Below are 23,941 nucleotides of genomic sequence, written 5' to 3' on the forward strand. Positions count from 1 at the left end.
TTTTTTTCTTTTTTTTTTTTTTTTTTTTTGTCAGCAGTAGCAGCAACAGTCAAATTCTGGAATATGTATTAATCTAAACTCGGGGGTTATCTAAAACACAGACAGAGCTCCCTCATTCCTTTTCTCGAGGCTCTGACTACCATGAGATATTTTTATCAGGTTTCAGGAGTCAATTAATAATAAACAACATTTAGATTACAGAGGAAGTGAACAGCTGTTCTTTGGATAAAAAGAAAAACTAATTGAAAACTAATAGGCATTTTATGGAATCCCACAATAGTTTCAGTGAAAATAAAGTACCACAGAAGTAAATTATGCCTACAAAAGAAAAAGCATCATGTTTCCACAATCAAACCACACCTACTAAATGCCAGGAGTTATTATCCCCGGTCTGTCACACACAAAAGGCTTTCTGCATAAAACTTTAAAGGGAACATTGGAACAAAAGACTATTTGTCACACTGAAAGGTAACAGTGGGGGTGTGTCATGGATGCATCAGACAAGATCCATCAGCACAAAGGTTACTGGTTTGCTTAGATTTAACATGGAAATTTGTATATCCTAGCAACAAAACAGCTAAAAAATATTGTGGGGCTTCTGAGAAAAATGTATTTCAATGACAACTCTAATATGCTATTTATACAACATTGCACAGAACATGGTATATTCCAAAATTACTGTGTTTGAAATGGTTGTTTTACGGAGTCAGCCTTACTTTCTCTAAAACTTAAGAGTGTATGGATAAAATACTGATTTTTCTATCATATAACAGCAGTTCATGTAGGGCTTCTGACAGTTTTGTGCCCTATAGCTCTTTTGAAAAAGCCACAACACTCAGTAGTCCTGCCAGCTTAGATACAAACCATCTTCCAAGGGAAATTTATCCTCTAATGTATGTTTTGTATATTTTTAGGCCCTTTAATGTGATGTTATCTTTTGCAATAAATTGAGATGTTTTTATGAGGTTTCAGGAGCCAATTAATAATAAATAATGTTTAGGTTACAAAGGAGGTGAATAGTCCTTTGGAAGAAGAAAAATGAATGGAAAATTAGTAGGCATTTATATAATCATTCTGCAGCTTTTCCAGGTAGAACAAGGGTTTAAATTGGAATACTGAGCAACACATCTGTAGCTTTTAGCTAGACTATATTTGAATATATGGGATTGTCCTGTTACAGCAGCTCTCCAAAGAGTTCCTCTGGTCATCATTTCCCCACAGAGAAAGCTCTAGAGCAGTTTTGCTTAACAGAGCACACAGTTTTCTTTTTGGCAAAGCCTTTATGTGTGTATAAATATTGTCTGAAAACTTCTCTGTGTGGTGTGGCTACACTCATTTCATCATGATAAGCTGACACTGTGAGCAGAATCGAGTTTGGAAGTACTAAAGGAAACCTTTAAGTTGTAAATGGTGGATTTATGATATTTCTGTTTACCTAATCAAGCCAAGACTGAAAACAAGTATTGTGTTCTCTGTGCTTTTACATTTTACCTCCATAATTCCTGCAGTAGGACTTCACTGCATCACATCTTTAACTAAACATCTAAATTTCATAAGATATTCAAGATAAAGCTGAATACCCAGTTTCAGACAATAAACTTGTCCCTTTTCACAAGTTCAGAAGCACTTCTACAACTAGAAAGAGTCAAGGTTTTATGGATTTTTAAGTGTGAAAGTAACCAAGCTGTTAAAGCCTTCAACTGCTAAAGCAGCACAATGAAGGCAAGAATGGCACTTAAGTAAATCTTCTCTGCAGCAGCTGCAAAAAGCCAAATTATTGTTCCACCATCACCACCACCTTCTCCTGAAGGGATTATTTCCTCCTGAGCCTGACTCTTCCCAGTAACTCCATGAACATAGCACAGGTAGCACCTTCCCTTTCCCTCCAGCTGGCACTGGCAGCAAGAAAAGATCAAGGAACTGTAACCAGAAATCCTTTTAATGCCTTCTCTGCCAACAAGAGAGAGGACTGTGAAAAGGACACCTGAATATGAAAATTCTTACTCCTGCCAGAAAGTAAAAACAACCACAGGTGAATAAAATCCAATCATCTGTCCAGTGCAAGGCATTTAAACTTCCAAGGAATTACAGCTCTTGTATATTGTAATCATAGTTATTATCAGTATAACATTAGCATTGCTTTCCACACTATTTTCAAATTCTAGAAAATCACACTGCAGAAGAAAACAAAAATACTTGCAATATTCACAAACATAGGGACAGATTTAAGAATCTAAAGAATAACCTTCTGTTCTCCTGGAAGTAACAGATTTATTCCCCTTTGAGATCTGTCATACCTGAATAACATCAGCTACACACTCTGACTGCAGCTATTCCAGGTGTCCCACCCGTGCCTGCAAAGTTCACCACACTTGCAGCAACCTGAGCTCACCTAAACATTCTGCAGGACAAAATTCCTGACCATCTGCTTCATTTTTTAAAAATTAACCATTCAGGTCTTCAGCAAGTTTGACCCTTTCAAGATGTTTTAAAGCAAACCTGAAAATTAAGCCAGGGAACTAAAGCCAGTACACAGAACACGAAAAAAAAAAAAAAACCACCACCTTATTTTGCCAGTTCTTTCTGAATTCAAAAGACTATTTTGTTCACTACAAACAATTTCTTCACATGTGAAAGACCACTCTGTTGAGAGGTGTTGCCTCAGCTGCAGGAAACTCAGTAATTTATTGGAATTCTGCTGTGAAAAACCTCTAAAATGCCCAATAAACACACATGTATAGATGCTTATGAGTATAATTAGCATTCAGAAAGCTGCATTTCAAAAGTCACACTGAATTTGTTCTTTTTAGGTTAAGAAGAAATTACAGTAGATGAGAGGGCAAAAAAAAAAGAAACAGATTTTCCAAGCCATTTCAATTTACTGCAACCAGCTTGTTTCCTAATGAGAAGGATCTTTTATGCAGGATCACCACGGCTCTGTTTTGCTTCTTCCTGTGGTGTTTATGGGATCCAGAAATACTCCCTAACAGACTGATTAAATCATCCACAGCACTCAGATCATGATTTCCTTGTGACACAGAAAACCTCTGCAAACACTGCAGGGAACTGAAAGGTTCACTGGTCTTCATTCCAAGCCATTTCCTGTTGTGACCACGGATAAATGCCCGAGGGTTACACACAAACAACAACAGACCGAGTTCTGATAGACAGCTGACACAATTCTGAGACTTGCAGATGGACCAGCGGGGAGTTTGAAGCAACCACTGGCAAATATTTCCTTTGCAGAGCTCAGTTATTAGGAGACTAATCATTAGGAGACTCGTGCTCTGGCTGGCAATGATCTAAAGCTGGTATTTTGGTTTTCCAACAGAAATAACCAGGGAAACACAGCACAGTTTGAAAGACATGCAGGGTACCCTCATGGCCAAAGCAAACAAGCCAATCCTTAAAGACAAAAGAGTTGACATCCATCTTCCCATCAGGCTGAAGGGCAGGCTCTAGAATTCCTGATGGACACAACTCCCTTGCCTTCTCACAAACAGTCTAAATCTAGAGAAGCCCTCATGGGATGTGTATTTAAATCAACATAAATTGCAGAATCTTTCCTTGAATGTAACTCTTAAAGCGTGGAATGTCCCTCAGAAAGTCTCAGGTGTGTGCTCTGTGCCAGCAGAGCTCCAGGGATTTTTCCATCTGCCAATTATTCATAGAAGTTTTGTTTTTTTAAGTTTTACTCAGACAAGTCCACTTAAGGTTAGTGGAAGCACTGTTCTCAGTGTATTCAAGTGTGCCCTTTATGCAGGTTTGTAAGACATTCTTCTTTTTGCAAATATCAATTAACTTCAGATTTACCATTTTTTCTTTTAAAGAACATCCAAATCTCACAATTACACTGCGAAAGACACTACAGTGGCATGGCTGAGTGAAAGCAGACTAAAGCTTGAGACCTTTTATCTGAAATTAAAATTGAAAAGTTCAGAAACAAGGACTCCAAAAATGCTATATTTACTTTTTTTTTTCCCAGGATAACTATAAAATGAGTTTCAAAGCATTGGAAATACATTAAAATATTACTCACAATTAAGGGATCTCGCCCCATTGTAATAACAGTTCTGTTCACTGTACGTAACAACTGCACCATTATTTCTTGGATATGGTGATAAGTTGAAGCCTGTAAAAGAAACAGAAACAACAGAGGTTTGGTATTAAAACCATTTCTCCTGCAGAAGTAAGAAGAAACCAAATAATTCCATGTTGACAGTTCAAGTTGTGTAATATAACAACCCTACTGCAAGAGCAACGCTAATTCTTCCTGCTCACACTGCTCCTTAGTTGCAGCCATTCCCGTGGAATTCTCATTCCAAGGGGCCACAGTCCAATTTCAGCCTCATCTACTCCACAACTGCTTTTGGTTTCCAACACTCACTTCCCGTCCCTCACTCAGGGGACTCCTGTTCCCTCCAGTAAGTGAATAGTCTGTAACTCAACAGCAACACCCTGGTAACAGTTAATTAAAGCAAATTGTCAGTGCCCTCAGGGCAGTCTGGAGCTCAGGAATATTCTTGCAGTCATAAAGGATACAGTTTTAAAGAACAAAGTCATCTTCATTTAACCCTGCAGCTCTGGGAGGGCACGAGCTGATCAGCCCCACTGCCCAAGTACTGCTCTTGTTGCCTGAAGGACTTTTGATTATTTATTTTAAAACACCGAGCAAATGGGAATAACCTTATATTCACCAGTTTTACTGCCCTTACCCTGATAACTAGACAGCTTGGGAAACCAGATTGCAACAAAGAAAGAAAAAGCCTAAACAAATTTCTACCAGAAAAAGCTAATTAGCTTATACCAACAAAGCACCTTTTTAATGTCAGGTACAGTTTGCCAAGAACACCACAGTCACAGAAGCCATGGGGAGTTCCTAATGTTTTAGGTCTCTGAGATCCAATAACGCCCCAGGAGAAACTGCTTCTGATTGTTTTTCCTCTGAGACATCCAATGTTTTCTCCCTTTTTTCTCCTGTTCTGATTAACCTGGTTCAGGCCACCACAGTTTACAACAGGGACCTTCCTCACATTTGGAAGTTCATTTACTATTACATTTAGTCCTGTTGTGTCCTCTGACTAAAACACCCAAAAGCTTAAATGATCTCAGCTGTCGCAGCATCTCAGAAATTATTATATTCTATAAGTGAAAAAAATATTCCCAAAATAATTTGTGATTGTTTTCTTCCTTAAAATTTCAGAAAAAAATTCAGCAGCCAAAACTTATAAACTAAATAGCAGGGCTTTGCATAGAGAATTAATTTGTTCATTGGTTTCTTTTTTTTTTTTTTAATTTAAAATTCTAAGATGAGGGGCCATATAATCTAACTTCACTGCCACATTTCATTGTGTGCTACACCATTATTAGTAACAGTTCAGGCCATCACATAATGGGTTTGAACATTTAGCCATGACTCCATTATGAAAGAGGAGCTCTACTCTGAATTCATATCCAGCACATAACACACCTCTCCTAAAAAACTATTGGATATGCTCAAGCGTGGAGAGGTTATTTTCTGCCAGACCTTTGAATTTTGCAGAGAAACATTAGCAAATGAATTAAAATGGTTTCTTTATGAAACCGAGACTCCCTTTCTTCTTGAAAAGCTAAGAAATAATTAGGCATTCAATACTGACATTCCTAAATTAACAGAAAGGGTTTTCACACATTGTCTCTACACAAGATTTCAGCTTTTATCTTCCAGTTTCTAGCTTCAGAGCAAAGTGTAACAACCCACTGCTACTTGAGCTCTCTTAGATCATATTTCCCTTCACAAGGATGACATGGGAAAACCCACCATCAACTGGTTTCAGTTCATTTGATTAAACATAACTTTTTTGCAGAAGTTAATTAACAACTTGTACCATATCTAAATGCTCCCTTGGAACACAGGAGTTGTACTATTCCATTTAATGAAGTGTGGCCATCAAAAACATGTGCCTGTCTTCCCTGCTGAAAAGGGTTTGCTGGGTGACCAAGGCATGGAACAACCAGACCTCACCCCGGGTCTGCAGTGGGGAAAATCTGTGTTCCCACAGAGCTCAAACAGATCCATTCTTGGGCTGGATGGCACACATCAGAACATAGATCAGTTAATAGAAAATCCAAAACAAATAATTTCATTCTTTTTAAAGAAATACCTGTGCAGGGTCATAGTTATTGTTTGATTTAGTTTTATCTTCTGTTTAAGCTTCTAACAGGGCTGGGACAAAAATAAGAGCAATTCCACTGTCTCAGAGTCAAACATGCCCTTCAGATGCCAATGGAGGGCTCTTTAATTTGGACAGTGGCACACAGGGAGTAAGGGAATGGCTCCTTTGGAACTGCAATATTACACAACCTGTACTCGAGATACCCACTTGGAGACTCCTCTTCAGTCAGTTCATCCCAGCTGTCCCAGCTGTGTCCTCTCCCAAACCCTTAACAACTCTGCCCTGCTCCCTACGGGGGGCAGAGGAGAAACAGAGACAGCCTTGACCCTGTGCAGGCACTGCTCAGCCACAACTAAAATTTTAATTGCTCCATCATCAACACTGTCCTGGTCACAAATCTAAAACACAACACTGTGTGGGCTGCCACAGAGGAAAATAACTCTATGATGACCAGATCCAGTGTGTTCACTCCCTGGTGCTCCCAGGTCTACACCTTCATATTCCCTCTCTAACATATGTACAAATAAAGGCACAGGTAAAAGGATAAGGATTTTTTTATAAACCATAATTCATAATCATGCATTGTTCTGATTGAAAAGTGTCTGCAGAAGACCTTAAGGTAACTGGCCCTAAAAGAATATGCAGGTTTTCCCTGACTCTGTTCCTTTGAAATTCTCTTTTGCTAAAGTTTTAAGATCCGCCATAGGTTGGGCAAAGCTTAAAAATTTCTGTACCATTCTGAAAGGCTTCCAGGCTTGTTTGCTAAACAGCTTAAAATGCAATTGCTGCCAGTTACTGATTTGGTGCACACAACAGGAGAAGGTTCATGTCTCTTGCACTTACAGTGTCAATCAAGATTTCACTTTAGATTCCAAGAGAAAGCATTTTCCGTTACATTTCATGGTGTAAGCACTATAAATAAGAACTTGTTCTGATCCAGTAAGGATTAAACTACAGGAGGTATGTCAGGTTAGAGACAAAGTCACCTTAGGAAGTCATATTGCACGTATCAAAGTTGTAAAGAGGGAAATGGGAAGAGGTTTTAACTAAAACAGAAATAAAAAGTCACTGATTTCACCCCGGCCTTTATCAGTGACTTAATTGCAGTTCTGAGATTCAACTGTATTTTACAGGTGGCCAAAGCACAGTCTCAAACTACAAAGCTAATTTCAGACACGATTCAGCCAAAACAATGCCATCCATATCCAAAAGCTGTTTGCTGTAAAGGAAATTAAAAATCAAACACAATATCACACTGAGATGCCCAACAATGACTGTCTATTCATATAAACAAAGTCCTTAACATAAAGCAAAGTTTTTTAACAACATCCTTGCTACCTGCAGAACCAGCAGCCAGGCAGCAGCTGAGGAAAACAGTGTTTGAACACAAGAGTCTGATGGTTCACAAGTTCCCACCCGCCAAACGATGTGAGGCGAAACAATTGAGCAGAGCTGGTAACATGAAAAATCTCTTTTTCTTTGATAGAGGAAGTGCATTCTTCAAAAAGCCTGTAACAGCTTCAAAGACCACCTCACAGTATAAATTTTGATCACGTGGAACACAAAACAACTACTGCTGCTTCTTCCCTGTCCTTTCCATATATTCTATTTCTGGGGATTTTCACAGAATAAATCAAACCTAAAAGTATCAAAATTGAGTTGACAAAAAGTTTTAAATACTGATCCAAAATCAGATTTCCCTACTGAGAATGGAACAGCAGAAGAAATAAGGACAAGGTGTTGCTGTTATCAACATTGTAAAGTGATTGTGCTACTAAAGCCTGAAGTTTCCCCTCCCAGCAGGTGAAATCATTCATTTTCCTAGGAAGAGGCTGAGAGCTACAGGAAATGAGTTGTGGAATAGAAAATTACATTCCTCTCAAGGTTGAAGTGCAGTCCCATATGAAAAAATTTGGTTAATTGCCAAAACAGTTCTCTCTATCTGGATCACACTGAATAAAGGCATTGTGAAGGACACTGCCAGAACAATAACCTGACCGGAAAATGAACCTTTCCCATTTGCCTACAGGTAACAAAGTACAGCCCTGAAACAGGAGTTCTCACTTCAGCTGGAAAGTTACACTCCAGAGAAATCTGCCCTGGCTCTTACAGACAAATGACTGTGTGATGCCCCAGATATTGCTGTACTGAAGGTGTTCCCTCCCTTGGCTCTGTTTTTCCTCCTTCAGATGTGTCATCTCAAAAGCAGGATCAGCACTTTGCTAAAAAACAAGACCATGACCCATAGATTGTCTGTCAAGGAGGGGAAAAACTGCTGGTGATAGTCACACATTCACTGCTGTACTTACAAACACCACTCTTACATACAATGATATGTACTTTAACATATTCTAAAATCCATATTGTCTCTGATCAGCAGTTGTACTGCCAGAAGGCATGACAGAGTATGCTCTTTTTGCAGCAGAAGCATCTGGTTCTTTTGTTGCTGTCCCAACTGTTCTAGAATGTTTCTTATACTCAGGAATACGATGCCTCCAGAGGGTTTGGCATATCCTGGTGCCACTGCTGGATTTTGGCTCCAGGGGGAGTCTAAAGGCACTCCAAGGGACTTTTCTCCTTGTATCAAAAATCCATCAGTATTTACACAATGAGTTGGTAACTGCCACCCAAACAGTGAACCTCCAGTTTACCTTCTTTAAAAGAAACTACTGAACTATTTGAACAAATGTCAGTGTATTTGGGGTTTTTTAAATGTGTAACTCCTCAGCAATTCCTCTGCTGTTCTGCCCAATGTTCTCACTCACACCAACATGAGCTACAAACCCATATTGTCAGTAGGCCCTAATGAGTCTTTGGTGTGTCAGCTGCTGTTACTATAGACAGCAACTGTTAAGTTTGAAAATAAACTTAATTTATGTGGTACATATGTAGAAATTGTTACTCCATCTTCCTTCGTGACTGTTTTGCCTTTTAAAAGATACCAGTAAAGAAATTGGTTGCTTTACATGACAGCCTGATGAGCTGATAACTTCAATTTTTGCCCTACCATTTTTCCAGCATTTCTCTGAAGAATCCCATTGCAAATTCAAATGTTCTTTATATATTCAAATGTTCTTTTATACTTCTTTAGTATCACACCTAGTACTGATCCCTCCTCAAGTGCTTACATCTGAAACAACGAGGAAAACAGCTCACAATACACATGGAAAGATTTCCCTGTGCAAGCAGATGAAAGCAAGAAAATTGCTGTAATGGTTTCATTACTAGGAAATGACCCAAGGATTCACAGTGAAAAACTACTGAAATGACAACTTGCCTTTATCCAAAGTGTGCAGAGTGTGAATGTGTGTATCAGAAAAGTACAGTTCAGGAAAAATCAGCAGATATTCACAGGAGAAATTCCCAGACTAATGGTTATTAGGTTTTCCCAGAATAAATCCCTCAAATTATTGAGAAACTTCACTGAATAACCTGCTGTTCATTACAAAGTGAGGGACTGAAAAATGAATTCAATATTCTCTGAAATGAGAAAAAAAAGTAACAACTCATAAGATCGTAATCAACAAAGATCGTAATTTCTGCAGTGTCCCCAAATTTGAGGAGCCTGAGAAAGAAACTACAAACTCCAAGTGTAATATAGTAAAAAATACTCTGCCTTACCCAGACATTGTTGAAAGTGGGACTCATAGCTACAGCATTTATACATGGAAAAGCCTTTGTTTCAGAAACCACAAAGGTTTTTTCTAAAAGAAGCACAGTGATATTTGAAATTTATTCTGAACAATTAGAATAATCACAGAACCACCAAATAGTTTGGGTTGGGAGGGACCTTGAAAGGTCACCTAATCCAACCTTCTATGATGAGCAGGGACATCTTCAGCTCAACAGGGTTGCTCAGATTTCAGCACTTCACCTTTCAAACCTCAACTGCCCTTTAATTTAAGTTTATGAAAAATAGGAGGAAAGTTCAATTTGCCACTGACTTGTATTAAAAATTTAAATGAGATTAATCATCATCAATAATTTACCACCTAATCAGCTCAGGCTTACTACAGGCTTGGGCCATCTCCATCATCATCAATACTCACAGGGTCTTGAGAGCTCAGAACCTCCAGGATACTGTTGAGTAATTCCACACAGTGCTTCTTCTCTTGGACCTGGAGCTGCTGATCGTCCTTCTGCTCCAGTAACTCCTTCAGCTCTTTTGTAATCACAGGGAGCAGAATGTCCCTGCATCCTGAAAGCAAGCAAATTACCTTAAGAACAAATATAAATCAAATATTGCAAATAAGCCTCCCTTCAAACAGCAAAACTCAACATGCTTTAACAGGTACAGTCCCTTCCAACTGTTGATTTCCCACAACTTCCTGACAAAGTTACTCTGTTTCAGTTAAATTCTGGAGGCTGTTGAGCTTATCTCGAACACTTGGAGGCAAATTATTCACTCATACACAAAGCACCTGGAAATAGGCTGTGCTTAAGTAGTGACAGGATTTTAATGCAAGAAAAATACTAATTGTTCTTTCCGAAAATGAGACACAAACAGCAACAGAACTGTTGTATGTCCATCATTTTGAAACACAGCTTCTAAAGGCACATAAAAGAAGGCAGACAAGGAAAAGACTCTAATGAGCCCACCAAACCTGAGAGCAAAAGCTGTGCATAAATTCATCCTTTTTTAAATTCAGGGAAGCTGACAAATATTAAGTTACATTCCAATCTCACATATAGATTGACTTTTAAAGACAGAGGTGCTCATAGGAAATGTCAGCAGGGCAAGACACACAAATGTGAAATATATTTAATGAAGGCAATGTCTGCCTAGGGATAAAAAAAATACAGCAGATTTCTGTTCTGATTTAATTGATACAAGTCACTGATTTAAGTATCAACTTACTCTACAGTGCTATATAATTACAGAGAATACAGCACAACAGTGTGAATAGTGCTGAGTAGATGCTTCAAAGATTTGTTATATTTATGAAGAAATAACCTGGGTATAAAACAGAGCTAAATATGCCTTCAAAGGCTCCACCTCAGAGCAGTATTTGTTTAGAACTCCAGAAGCATTCCCGTCACAATCAGTGAGCTGAAGGTCTTATGGATTTCTACTCAACTGACTCCTTAGTGCCAAAAATCCTTGTCTGTCTGTCTGTCTTAGGGAAAATAATTATATCACCAATTGGGTACTATTTTGTATCAATACCACACATCACAGTTTCTGAAAAAAATAATAGGACTAAACTAGAAGGCCTCATAATTACTGCAAATAGAAATGAAAATGTGGCTTTTTATTTTTCTTTTCAAAGAATGATTTAAAGCATCTCTACCTGCACATACAGGTTGACAAACAAGTGCAGACTGAGAGGAGGTGAAACTTTATCCAATGTGATTTAAAACAAGCCAGGGGCTCAGAATCCCCCCAAAATAAGGGTGCTGGTACAGGAGGAGAGGAGGTTGAGAAAGCAAGGAAAATAATGGAAAGTACATTACAAATGTCTGAATTTTGCAGATGAGGCAAGAGAAGCTGTCCTTGCAGATTATTCTTATTTCAAGTAACAGCTCCAAGCCACATGAGGCCAGGAGCTTTTAATCACATCTAAGGAGCAGCATCATTTCTTGCCTCAGAAATTATCTCTACTCTTGGTAATGATTTCTACAGCATTATTCCAAGCTACGAGACAAATCTTATTCAATGACTAAATTACAAACTCACTTGTAAAACAGCAGCTACAGAACACAGACCAACACAAGACCTGTTTGAAGAGCAGCATAGAAATGAATTTCACACAGCTTACAGTTCCTTTATGTGACTATTTCTGCACACAGACACTTCCTGCACCTAATGCAGCCCACAGATACCCCTCTGATTCTTTCTTAATTTACTCATATGAACCACTTCTAACACCTAATTGTAAATGCAATAATTGTAGTGCTATTAGATTGCTGAGCAAAAACTAAACCAAAGAAACATCATTAGCAATGTTAAAAGTTACATGCAATACCTTATAAACATGCTGAAATATGATAGCACTTTATTAACAAAGGGTTTGCATATTCAGTCAACAAAGAAGTCCAAGTTGTACATTAGATAATTACCTGCCTGCTTTCGAAAAAGCTGGAAACAAACTTTAGTCCTGTTTTCACTGCAGCCTGTGGAAACTGTCCTTCCACAGTGTAGGGTTATTCAGGGGCAAAACAGTTCCCAGTGTGATCACTTCAACATTCTGACCACTCCAAAAACTTTTAAGATAAATTTTGGGTATAACATTTGCTAAGCAAATTCCATTTCGTGTTTGTTAGGAGAAAGACCACAAGTGCATTAGTCTGTTACTGAAAGATGGCAAACGTTTAACACATTTTGAAGTGGGTGGGATGAAATAAAAAGATGGACTCACAACCCAGACAAGCAGTTCAGGTTGGATGTAAAGAAAAACCTCTTCCTTACAAGGACATTCAAGCTGCAGAACCAACAGGCTGCACAGCCTCTATATCCTGGGAGGTTTTCAAGACCCAACTGGAGCAACCTGGTCTGACCAGAAGCAGAACATGGTAGCCAACTACTCATAGCCATGACACAGCAAGAAATTTAAAGGAGACTGTGAGATTTTGAATCTTTGGATAATGAATAGTGACTGTCAGGATGCTGGGAACAACGATACCTCTCTACATATATGCCTGTATACGTAAATCATGACATTTTTAGGGCTTGTCATTTTTTAAATCCATAGACTCCAACATCAAGGTTTGCTATATCAGGAGAGATGATATCAAACTCATTACTCTAAAGACAGAAAGGAGAAACCTATTTCTTGTCATCTTACTTCGTAGCACTCGCACAGCATCACTAGAGAGGCATAAAAACTGTTTCCCATATATTAAACCTCCATGAAAATACACATGCAATATGATTCCTCTTTTCTGACACTCCCATCCCTGTGTTCCTTTCCAGAGTCTCTGACTGTGTACAAGATATGCTGACTTATCACAGCCTAAACCCATGCACTAAGCAAACAAACCTGTCTGCAGTTATATCTGTGTCTACACATGGCAGCATTTTGTGTCACAAATTCTCTGCTCTAAACCTGCTGTGGATAAATGACACTTTTTATAAGGCTGCACAACTATTACTCCAACAATCTGCAACAGACACAGTAACAGCTACACATAAATCCAATGTGAAGAGCCCAACACACTCAGCCTTTCACTAATCTGCAGTGATATGTAGGAATTCAGATTCCAAACCAACAGCATGTCAGAAATTTAGCTGGCAACCCTTTTCCCATGACCACCATTCTTAAAAATAGTGCCCTTGAACATATTTCCACTTCAGAAAAAACATCAGTAGGGTGTGCTATGCTAACAGGCCTGTTCCTCACAGCCAAGTTCAAAGTCACATCAAATGATGTGACATCTCAGCCACTCTTCACCTCTCACAAAGAGGATGGAATGTTATATGCACTTACCGGTTTCACATCTGCCAGGATAAACATACTTACTGCTCTCAGTCCTCCAAAATAATATCCAGCTCAATTTCCAAGCTGTTAAGATGTCCCTTTGAACTGTCTGACAGCTAGCAAATATAAAAATTCCCTTTGGATAGCTTTTAAAGTTACAGGAAGCAACTGGATAATAAAACCCTAGACGTAATGAGCTTTATTTCAAAAGCAAAGGAAGAGAACAGACTGAGCAAAGTCATTGATCAAGAGAAATCCTATATTTTAGCTACAGTCCATTTTAAATTTAGACTCATATAGAAAATAAAAAATGAGGTTTTCAAGGTAGGTATTCTGGGTATATTAAGCATTAAATTCCACCTCACTTCATATGCCAGTGATACTCATCTGATCAATATTTAGGAAGCAGAGAAGAGATCATGAGTTACAAGTTTTGCTGGACACACCTTAAAGAGGAGTGGGAGAAAACTTCACTGAATTTAAAACTGCTCCATACCAGGGGTCAGAGGCCACTTAAAGCTTCCTACCAAAATAATACAAAATACAAAATGCCTGCTGTCGTCTATAACTCATTAAACCCTCCCCCACCATATATTTTGGTGAAAGAATTAAGTCTTTGACATAATTTATCTTCTGCATAAAGCCATTCCACACTTCTTAAACATGGGGAAAGCTGGCCTTCTTGCACAGACCAAATTTTCCCATTGTGCTGAGGGAACAGCTGAGGCAGAAGGTACAATTGATTTCCTCCAGTTTTAAAAGCTAATTACTCTGCAAGCTTCAGTACTCCCAGTTGTACTTGGCAATATAAATTAAAATTTGATCCATATTGGATACATACCGAACCTATTAAAAGGATTTAACATATGCAGCTGGTCAATTATTTACGGTGCATTTTCAGCTGTGAACAATGCTGAAGTGTCAAGCTGAGTGGAAATTCAGAGGTTGTTTAACCAGCCTTAGCTTGTTAACCTGCCATTGATAATAATACAATAAAGATCAATATATTTAGTAATCAAATTCTGCTTCTTGTTGTTGTTGTTGTTGTTAAATCATTTGGTTAACACTAAGTTATATGACTATTTTGTGACTGGCTGCTAGATAAACTCAGCTGGTTAGTTAACACAGGAGAATTACTTTATTTTGTAAGGTACTTCTAGGACACTTCATAAAAAGAAGAAGGGGAAAATTAATTAGCTTTCATAAGATCCCTGCCAGTTAAAGTTATCCCATGTGAGGATGCAATAATTCCAAGAGGTTCTGAAGAACATATACAATCAAAGCAACTGAAAAAGACCAGTATTTATAGCAGTATGTATATATATGGACTGATATCAAGCTCTGGTCTCAGCCTGAGCCTGCAGGTGGATTAGAGCAAACACAAACCTGCAGTCATGCCTTTGCACCTTTGAAACTTCAGCTAAAACTATTTCAATAGAACACTGTGCAAAACATGAAATCCTTCTACCATATTGGGACAAAGGTTATTGAATGGGTGCATAAATTCCAGATTATAATACTAAGCTATCATTGCACAGGTTAAGCAAGCAGAATGAGCCAAGTGCTTATTTGAGCATCAGCAATACACTGACTTGGGAAAAGAGAAAAACAGTTAGGAAAATCATGGCAGTCAAAGTAAAATTTGATGTTGCAGTGTTGGATGATCTAGACTCATCACTGAATGCACCCTCAGCAAGTCTGCAGGCAACACTAAACTGGGTGGGAATGCTGATCTGCCTGAGGGCAGGAAGGCTCTGCAGAGGGGTCTGGACAGGCTGGATTGATGGGTTGAGGCCAACTGGAAGAGGCTCATCAAGGTGAAGTGCCGGGTCCTGTGCTCCAGGCTTGGGGCAGAGTGTCTGGAAAACTGCCAGGCAGAGAAAGGACTTGGCAGTGCTGGTGACACAGCTGAACACGAGCCAGGTAGGCAGGAAGGCAAATGGCACCTGGCTTGGATCAGGAAGAGGTGGCAGCAGGAGCAGAGCAGTGACCGTCCCCCTGTGCTGTGGAGAGGTGGGTGTTGCTCTTTTCTCTCGAGCAGCAATCATTAAGACAAGGAGAAACTGTCTCAGGCACTAGCACAGGCTGCCAGGGCAGTGGTGGAGTCACCATTCCCAGAGGTATTTAAAAGACTTGTGGATGTGGCACTCAGGGACATGGTTAGTGGCACACTTGGTAGGCTTAGGTTTACAGCTGGACTCGATCCTGAGGGTCTTTCCCAACTGAACAATTCAATAAGTCTGTGATTAAGCAATTCTCATCTCCACATCACATCCCATGCCCCAGGAAAGCTCAAGACATGGAGGGGGTCAGATGCATATTTAAGTACTTGCTGCTTTCTTTGCTGCCTGATAAATGATGTGAGAGCATCGCCAAATTATTCTTCCTTAATGTTCAAAAGCATGAAAAACCCCAATATTTCTGACTGGCTTTTTCATTTCTAGCTGCCCCAAATTATTAGAACACCTAAAACATCAGCATACAGTTTGAGCAGCTTGCATTTCCTTCATTGAAGTCTGTCATAAGATATAGTTTTGTACATATTTATCAACCCCAAATTCCAACACATTCCTGGGATAAACTCCCCAGCAGCACCTTCCTCAATAAAGACAGGTAGATTAATTCTCTTAGGTTAAGCATTTATATGGTTTTTATTTTGGGTTTGTGGGGGGTTTTTAACCCCTCTATTCACATGATTCTCCTTCAGGGGATATCTAATGATTTCTGATGTACCAGGTAAGTGAGATTCACACTCTTAAGTCATTAATGCAATAATGTCATTAAAAAGACATCTGGGTCTCCTTCAGCAAAAACCACAGACGGGCTTCATTCCTGACTGCTTCGTGTGTGCAGCCAAAATGGTAATAAAGATTTAACATCACTTTTGTCTCCCTTAGGAAACACTACTCTTGATTCCCTGGCTTGCCTGTAGTCATATCCATCTGTTAGGATGGCTTCATGCCCACTTAAAAACTGGCATGCCAATTTAATAAGGACATAGGTGTCATCTGATCACAGATTTAGAACAAAGCCTTAAAAATAAAGCCAGTGAACAACATTCTTTCAATGAGGAGAGACTTCTGATGGCAGTCAGTGCTCAATTAAAGCACTGAGCTTCCTCACAAAGGACATCTGTTCACAACTGCAGTGATCTTTCTGTCTCAAGTCTTCCCTCTTCATTATTTGCCATTTAACTCTTTGCTGGGAGCCCAAAAGTGGCGAATTTAAAATTGCGTATCTTTAATTTGCTGCTAAATCTAAATTCCAGTTTCACAATTTAGATCAGAGCCTCAGAAAGGGAAGGTACCAAAGGTCACCTACAGGCTCTGCAGCACTGAGCACTGTCAGATGCAGATCCTTTTGGCCTCCTGGAATCTACTTCCAACCTGCAGGAAGGAGAAACACACCCCACTTGCTGGCTGTTCATCCATCAGCAGCTGAGCCCGGACACAGATCCAGCATCGACACTCACAGCACCTCACTGCAACCAGGCACAGCTCTGGGAGCACCTTGAGGCCAGGAGATGGGTTTATCTCCAAGTTTCTCCACTCCTCATGGGAGCTGAGTGCTGCCAGGTATTCCAAGGCAGCCAGCATTCCCAGCACTGTCACTGCTGGAGCCAAAAGAGCCTTCTCAGCATTCGCTGCCTTTTCCAGCCTGCAGTCATTGCAGTTGCCAGCCTGGAACACAGGCTTGTCAGCACATCCTCTCTGGCACACTCACACCCTTAAGGTCCCTTCCAAGCCAGGCCATTCCATGTTTCTATGAATATTGATGAATTCCGACTTGCAAGCTTCCACATTTCAGTCAAATCACACACATATTGTGTCGTATCAACTGCTGGAATACGTCTTTGTTCTCCCTTTTCTACTTGAAGTATTTGTAAACCCAGTTTTACACATACTTTTAGAAGTTTGTTATCCAACCAGTTCATCTACTTTGATTTAGATTTCCCTCCATGTAACAAGTTTTCTTAAAAATGTAACTAAAAAAATGCCCTAATGGGTCAAGTCTAACAAAAAGTTATCAGTAGCAAGATGAGCATGTCACTTCCTCCTCCATAAATAGAAGTAATGGCTTTAATCTACATATGTTCATCACAAATTTATGCAGATAAATACCAATAGATATACCTCTGCCATCCCTATCCATATCTAAATACTGCAGGAATAAAACTGGCAAAAAATGAATAGAGGGTTTGGAGTGATGGTTTAAAGGTAACCTACCCTTGGAAAAAAACCAACAAATAAAAAAGCTAAATACAAAAATCTAGAATGAATCCACAGAAAAAAACCTGTGTGTCTATAGAGAACTATTTCAAAGGAATTTATGAACAGTGGGTAATTTCAATTTTTTCAGCTAAAACCAGGGGAGTCATTAACAATAACATGCATTAACAATCTCCTATGCTCAAACACTCTAAAATGTTGAGAAGTTGTGCCCAAAACATTAGAGGAAGAAAAGTCACAGAAAAAAACCTGACAGAAAACAAAAAAACTGGCTTACAAACTTATGTGAATAAACCTTAAGATTATAATAGTTAAATCAATATTCATAATTCAAATCTGGCCAGAATAATTAAACTGAAAGATGTTTAATCAGAAATTAGGGCTCTTTAGATTTTTTTTTTTACATATAGTTTTTTTCTTAACAGTCCTGAAGGTAAGAGTGATACACTAGGTCAGCAACAGAAAGTACCAACAATTTTTAGGCGGTTAAATTAAATAAATAAAGTATTTCACAGGTAACACTCAGTAATGTAGACACGAGTGTTAGGAAATCAGTCTCATTTTGATGTGTGCAAGCACCAGTCTCGTTTAAACAACAGCACAATACGAAGAGCGATGGAAATAAAACCCTGTAGCCTCAGCATTCCTTGTGGCATGTGGCAAATTAACCCCTGGTGCTGACATATGTCTGCTGCTGCTGCTCTTCCCAAGCCAGCAAGTGGTTTGCATATGCTGGACGTGCCGTGGCTGTGCCCACAGACAGGACCTCCATCCTCAGCCAAGACACTGAAACTCAATTCCCACCCCTGCCCGTGACCATCTGTGTGACCTACTTAGAGTTTTCTGTTCTCTGAGCAGATCTCTCAGAGCTCTCCTGCAGCACAAACCCCTCGTCGGGAGGGGAACACCAAGTCAAAAGCAGCAGTGTCAATAATGCACATTTTATCAGGGGTGGGAGCCTTTGAGATTCATTTCACACCTGTAAAAAACAGTTCTCCCAAGGCTGACTTTGAGCATCATGCCAGTGAATATTTCATGGCCAGCTTAGAAGGAGCATCTACCTCCAAATGTTATAAAATCAGCAACACTAAGCACAATAAATTCTCCCTGTGACTTTGTATGTAGCTATATCTTGATTTGTTGATCTCTCAAAAATGGAGAGAGGTGAGGGAATATTGGCATAAAAACAAACAAACCAACCCAACAACAGTGATGCCTCAAAGTGTTTCACAAAGAAATTAAGCAATTCTAACAAACTTTTTCAGAAGAGAGAGAGAATAATCCATGACACACCACTATAAAAAGAGAAGGATTTATGACAGGAGGCAGTTTCTTACATAATAAATGAGACTCTCAGATCCCATTAGAGGTGCTTGTACAGGACAAGAAAACCATTTCTTGCCCTCTGGGATTTTAAAATAAAAAAAATATCGAGTGATCTGAAAGGAAAGTGTCAAAAATGAAGATTTCTTGTCCTCTGGCCAAAAAGGACATAATAGTCTTAAGACAAAACAGCATAAAAGTCTCTTCCTGTGCTCACACATCCTGTTAGAACATTCCTAAATGTTATGGGGAAAGCGCCCAAGCAGCAAAAACATTCATCTTCCTCCACTCAGCCACTCAAACACCTGAACTACCAGAACCTCTCTGAGCTGTGTTACAGTTACAGAGTGGGAACAAGAAATCAATGCCTCGACAAAAAACCTGGCAACGCAATTTAAAGGCTTCTGGAAGTGCTGTGGGGCCTCTGCAGATCAATCACAGCGGCAGGACCCTGGAGCCTGTCTGATGAAATCACTCTATTCCATGAGTCTACAGTGAAAACCTGGGAATGCACACCAATAAATTCAGCTTGCCCCCAAGGTTTCCAACTTTAGGTTCACATGTAACTTATTTAATAAAGACAAATGTCACTGGTTTTGTGTGGTTTTTTTTTTTGTTTTTTTTAACGATTTCTTGAAAACAGCTTTCCATGATTTCACAGGTCTGTGAATATCAGTGGGTCAAAGAATAGAATATCAATATATGGAATCCAATGGAATTATAAAGACAATACCACTGGGAATGGATGTGAATTAATTAAATTGGAACTGTAATGAACTACAATGAAACAGATTAAATACTAAAATCTGCAGGAAAAAATGGATAATCTGAAACAGGTACCAATTAATAGACTTGACTGTAATTAGCAATTTAGTTAAATATATTCCATATTCATGGCAGAAAAAAATACTACCTGTTCCAGATAAATGTGAACTTTAGTTAATGATACTGTTGGCAATCTCACCTTAATCATCACTCTGGATCCTGTTCTGTGATAGACTACATGTGCTTTCACTCCTGTAAATCACCTTCCAGCTCATCGAGTGCACTAATGAATCAGGTCCCATCCACACCCTCCACACACTTGATTCTTTACTCAATTAATTTTAAAACCAATTGTATTAAACGCAGAGCAAAAAAGCATCTTTGGAATTTTCTGTTTTAAACCACAGCAATGTAAAAAAAAAAAAAAGGGATTTGTTTTCTATTTACTGTGCACAGTATTACAATAGCACAGGAGAGGAACATTTTCACACCACTGTAATATTGAAGATACTTAATTGCATATTGGTGTTTTCACATTCCTCAGTGCCTGCACTTCAGCACGTTGTGGACTTTCCCTTTCAGGGAATTACAACCCAAAGGCTGAAAACAAAAACAGGACTGCAGATAATCAAACAGTATTAGTTAGATAAAAACCACCCTGCAATTGTTATGAGGATGATTTTCTGCCATCAGCAAGGAAGGGGCAGGGTGGGTGAAAGGAAAGGTATGAAAATCATTGCCAAAAAGAGAAATTTTGTTAACAGATATTTGGGTGACACCACCAAGGCAATATTAACATTTTCAGCTGGCCAGGCTGTGTTACAGGAATGACAACTTCATGGAATGGTCCCAGGAAAGGGAAAATATATTTCCAAGAGTCTGTTTGACCTGACTGGGTTGCACTGAGAATGGTGGAAGGGTATGTGTGCCCCCACCCCAGTACAGGAAAAAAACAGTAAAAAAGGAAAACTTCAGGTTCAGGCATTTAAAACTCTAAATAACAGCAATTCTAAACCCTAAGGTGACAAAAGGAAGCTGATTTATTGTGTCACTTCATCAAAATACTGAAGTACAAAATCTTTACCTGAATATTTTCTGGTTATCAAGAATGCTCTGTGGTTAACAGCACCGTGACATAAGCCATGATATCAGTAAAACAACATGTCACAACAATGCTAAAACAAACTGGGCATGTTTTAGCTTTATTTTAAAATGACTTGGATTTGATTTCTCTGTTTTGGACAACTGCTTCAGAGGACTTCTCTTGTTTCAAACTAATACATTTAAAAAAAAATCCATTTCCCCAGGCTCCTCCAAAAAGAACATCTAAGTACTATTATATAATTTTACAGCAAGTATTACATTTAAAAACATCTTAAGAGACATCTTGCATGTATAATCACCACAGGCATAGGAACAAGCTGTTAATCTCGCCATGTTATCAAATTGATCCATTTTAACTATCCATTATTAGTGAAGTTTGGATCAGTGACTCTCAGACATCCAGGATACAGAGGGAAGCAGCTGGGCTGGCACATGGGTTGGGTGGGAGATGCTGCCTTCATGCTCTCAGCTGCTTGGGTTTGCTGTCAAGTGTCTGATGTGAGCAAAAAATAGCAGAGAGGTTTTGGACAATACAATTTTTTAATCTACAAATTCAAGTCTAAAAGAGCCCACTAACTACCTGTCTGGGGAAAATTAAAATGTATTAATTATCTGGTCAGCAGTATGCAAAACCCACCATTTATTGGTTTTATGAAAGGTCCCCAGAATTCAAAAATCCTCTTTGCAAAATTTCTTATTCATTATTCCCCAAAAAAATGCAGAAACAAACCACATGTACCCTTTTTAGAATTCACAATGTATTCTGAGGCAGACATTTTCCACGAGACACCAGCTATATATTTCAAGACATCAGACAAGCTGCATTTACAAGCAGCCAGCTATCTATTATTATTATTTATCTGCAGGCAATAAAAGCTTTACAGAGTATTTTGCATTAACAGACCACAGCTAAAGCAAAGGCTTGTTAAGCACATGGAACCAGCACCACACCAAGCAGAATATAATGGAAACTTTTTGGGAATCCAGAGCCCCACTCTTGTGTCTTCTGGAGCACACAGGGACTGGGAAGAAAGGAGGAAGACACAAGTGGATGGAACTGTGGAGCACACAAGTTCTTGCATGCTCAACTATTTTCCTTCTGAATTTTTATTAGGGCTCTATTCCTCATTATACAAGCATGAGATCTGCTGTCCTGACCAACCCTCCTGATCCATGAACCAGTAACAATTGTGCTCCAGCGAGACAAGTTTCTTACAAGAAAAATTACTGAACCAACAAAAAAAAAAAAAAAAAAGGTTTAGGGCTTACACTTAATTTCTCAGTATTATCAACAGTCAGGGTGACTGACTGAATTCTCTGATCTCAAGAGTTCCAGAGAGTGCATTATTTTAACCCAAGAGTCTTTCAGTTTTGTGAGAGAATATTTCTCCTTCTGGTCTAAATGTTACCACAAGCACCAGAGATAAAACTATGACTGGCACTTCTGATCTCTGAAGCAGCAGCAGTAAAAGCAACTGGTAATGCAGTGATATATCAGACTCTGCTTGTAAAACTGAAATACAGCCAACTACCAGAGAAAACTGTGAATACAGAATTAGAACTGTTTGCAAATTAATTAGTTGGATCTGCTTGTAACAGCTCAGATCAATGTCTGGAGATACCTCAGCTGTAGCTACTTAAGTTTCACCAATTCAAGCAACTGTGAATCTTGCATATAGTTTAAAAAAATCACACCTGATGACTGTGAAACTATTAACATAAACATAGGTCAAAATAATAAAAATTGAATCTAAATAATAAAACCAATTACATTATTTGCTTGTTTGTTTTTTTTTTTTTTATTCCAAGAAGCTTATACTGGTCTCAAAACACAGCAGATACAGCTAATTGTAGTTAAAGTTTAAGATATATATTTCAGTCTCCACAGAATACAACACAGGTCTAAAAATAAAGTGCAGTTTTTATCTGTCTGGGCTAGTTAGAACTGCATCACTCTCCTGGCAACACAATGAGATGAGCAAAGCAATCCTCTCTCAATCTATTTGCTACCCACTGTTGTACACTCCAGTTCCTGGAATATTATCTGTAAGTTGTCAGAAACTGAAACTCTGACAGAACAGACATCAACATTCATCTGAGTAGTCTGTGCCTTTCAGGTTCTGAAGGTTATCTGCACGGCAAGGAGATGCTGAGGGAGAAACAAGTCATCCGGGCCATGAGAGAGGAGACAGAACACTTGGCACTGAAAATGGAGTCAACCATGGCAAACCTGGCTTCTCTAAGAGAATTCCTTCAGCAAAAATTCCCTTTCTGTGAGAATCTGAAGGAAAACTAAGCACAAGGCTGATAAAGATGTTTCAGTATCATTAACACCTCTGAGAGTGGAGAGAGACACGAAGTTCTGATGAAGGTTAAGAAACATCATAATTCCTGTAAGTGCTGCATTGCAGCTGAATATACCCCAGCACAATGAGATTTTTTGTCCTCTCCCCAGGCCCTACATAACAGCTGCCTTCACTTCATTTCCCCATTTCGTTATAGACCTTCAAACGGGTTTAAAGGATGTACAACTCACCCACCCAGCCACTGCATCACAGGAAAACCACCCTCAGAGTTCCTGTGAGCCCCACCTGTCCCTTGCCCTAGGCTGGCAACCACACTGTGCACAACAGCCATCCTGGGGGAAGGGAGGGATCCTCTCCAGAGCTCACACTCCTGCCATTCACACCCCCTCGGCACTCGTTTTACTCACTTTCGAAGGTGAATTGCACAAAACACAAGCCAGTCAACGCTTTCACACCTGTTTATTTGAAGCCTTGAAGGCATCTTATATTTACCTTGCTTTTTAAAGAGGTTGCTGCGGACTATTTCCTTCATGGACTGCACCTTCTGCTTCTGGAGCTTCACCGGTGGAATGCAAGTGTAAAATTCATACAGGAGTTGGCTGCATGTAAAGGAAAAGCGCCATAAATATCATGCAGATGAA

The 23,941-nt window shown here is 39.2% G+C and overlaps 1 protein-coding gene across 2 annotated transcripts in view; it reads right to left on the reverse strand.

The window, feature by feature from the left end:
* DOCK2 (dedicator of cytokinesis 2) overlaps positions 1-23,941 on the reverse strand; it is a 166,292-nt gene that overhangs the window by 98,221 nt on the left and 44,130 nt on the right. For both annotated transcript variants that reach the window (XR_007628557.1, XM_050311875.1), the window contains exons 25-27: positions 23,793-23,899; positions 10,205-10,353; positions 4,040-4,132 (exon numbers count right to left, since the gene is read on the reverse strand). Coding sequence is in view for 1 of the 2 variants with exons in the window: in XM_050311875.1 (XP_050167832.1) it covers positions 4,040-4,132; positions 10,205-10,353; positions 23,793-23,899 (349 nt within the window). In the remaining variant the exon portion in view is untranslated. The remainder of the gene's footprint in view (positions 1-4,039; positions 4,133-10,204; positions 10,354-23,792; positions 23,900-23,941) is intronic.

The sequence above is a fragment of the Myiozetetes cayanensis genome, unplaced genomic scaffold (assembly GCF_022539395.1).
Source record: "Myiozetetes cayanensis isolate MyiCay16 unplaced genomic scaffold, myiCay2020 scf17, whole genome shotgun sequence".
NCBI lineage: Eukaryota > Metazoa > Chordata > Aves > Passeriformes > Tyrannidae > Myiozetetes > Myiozetetes cayanensis.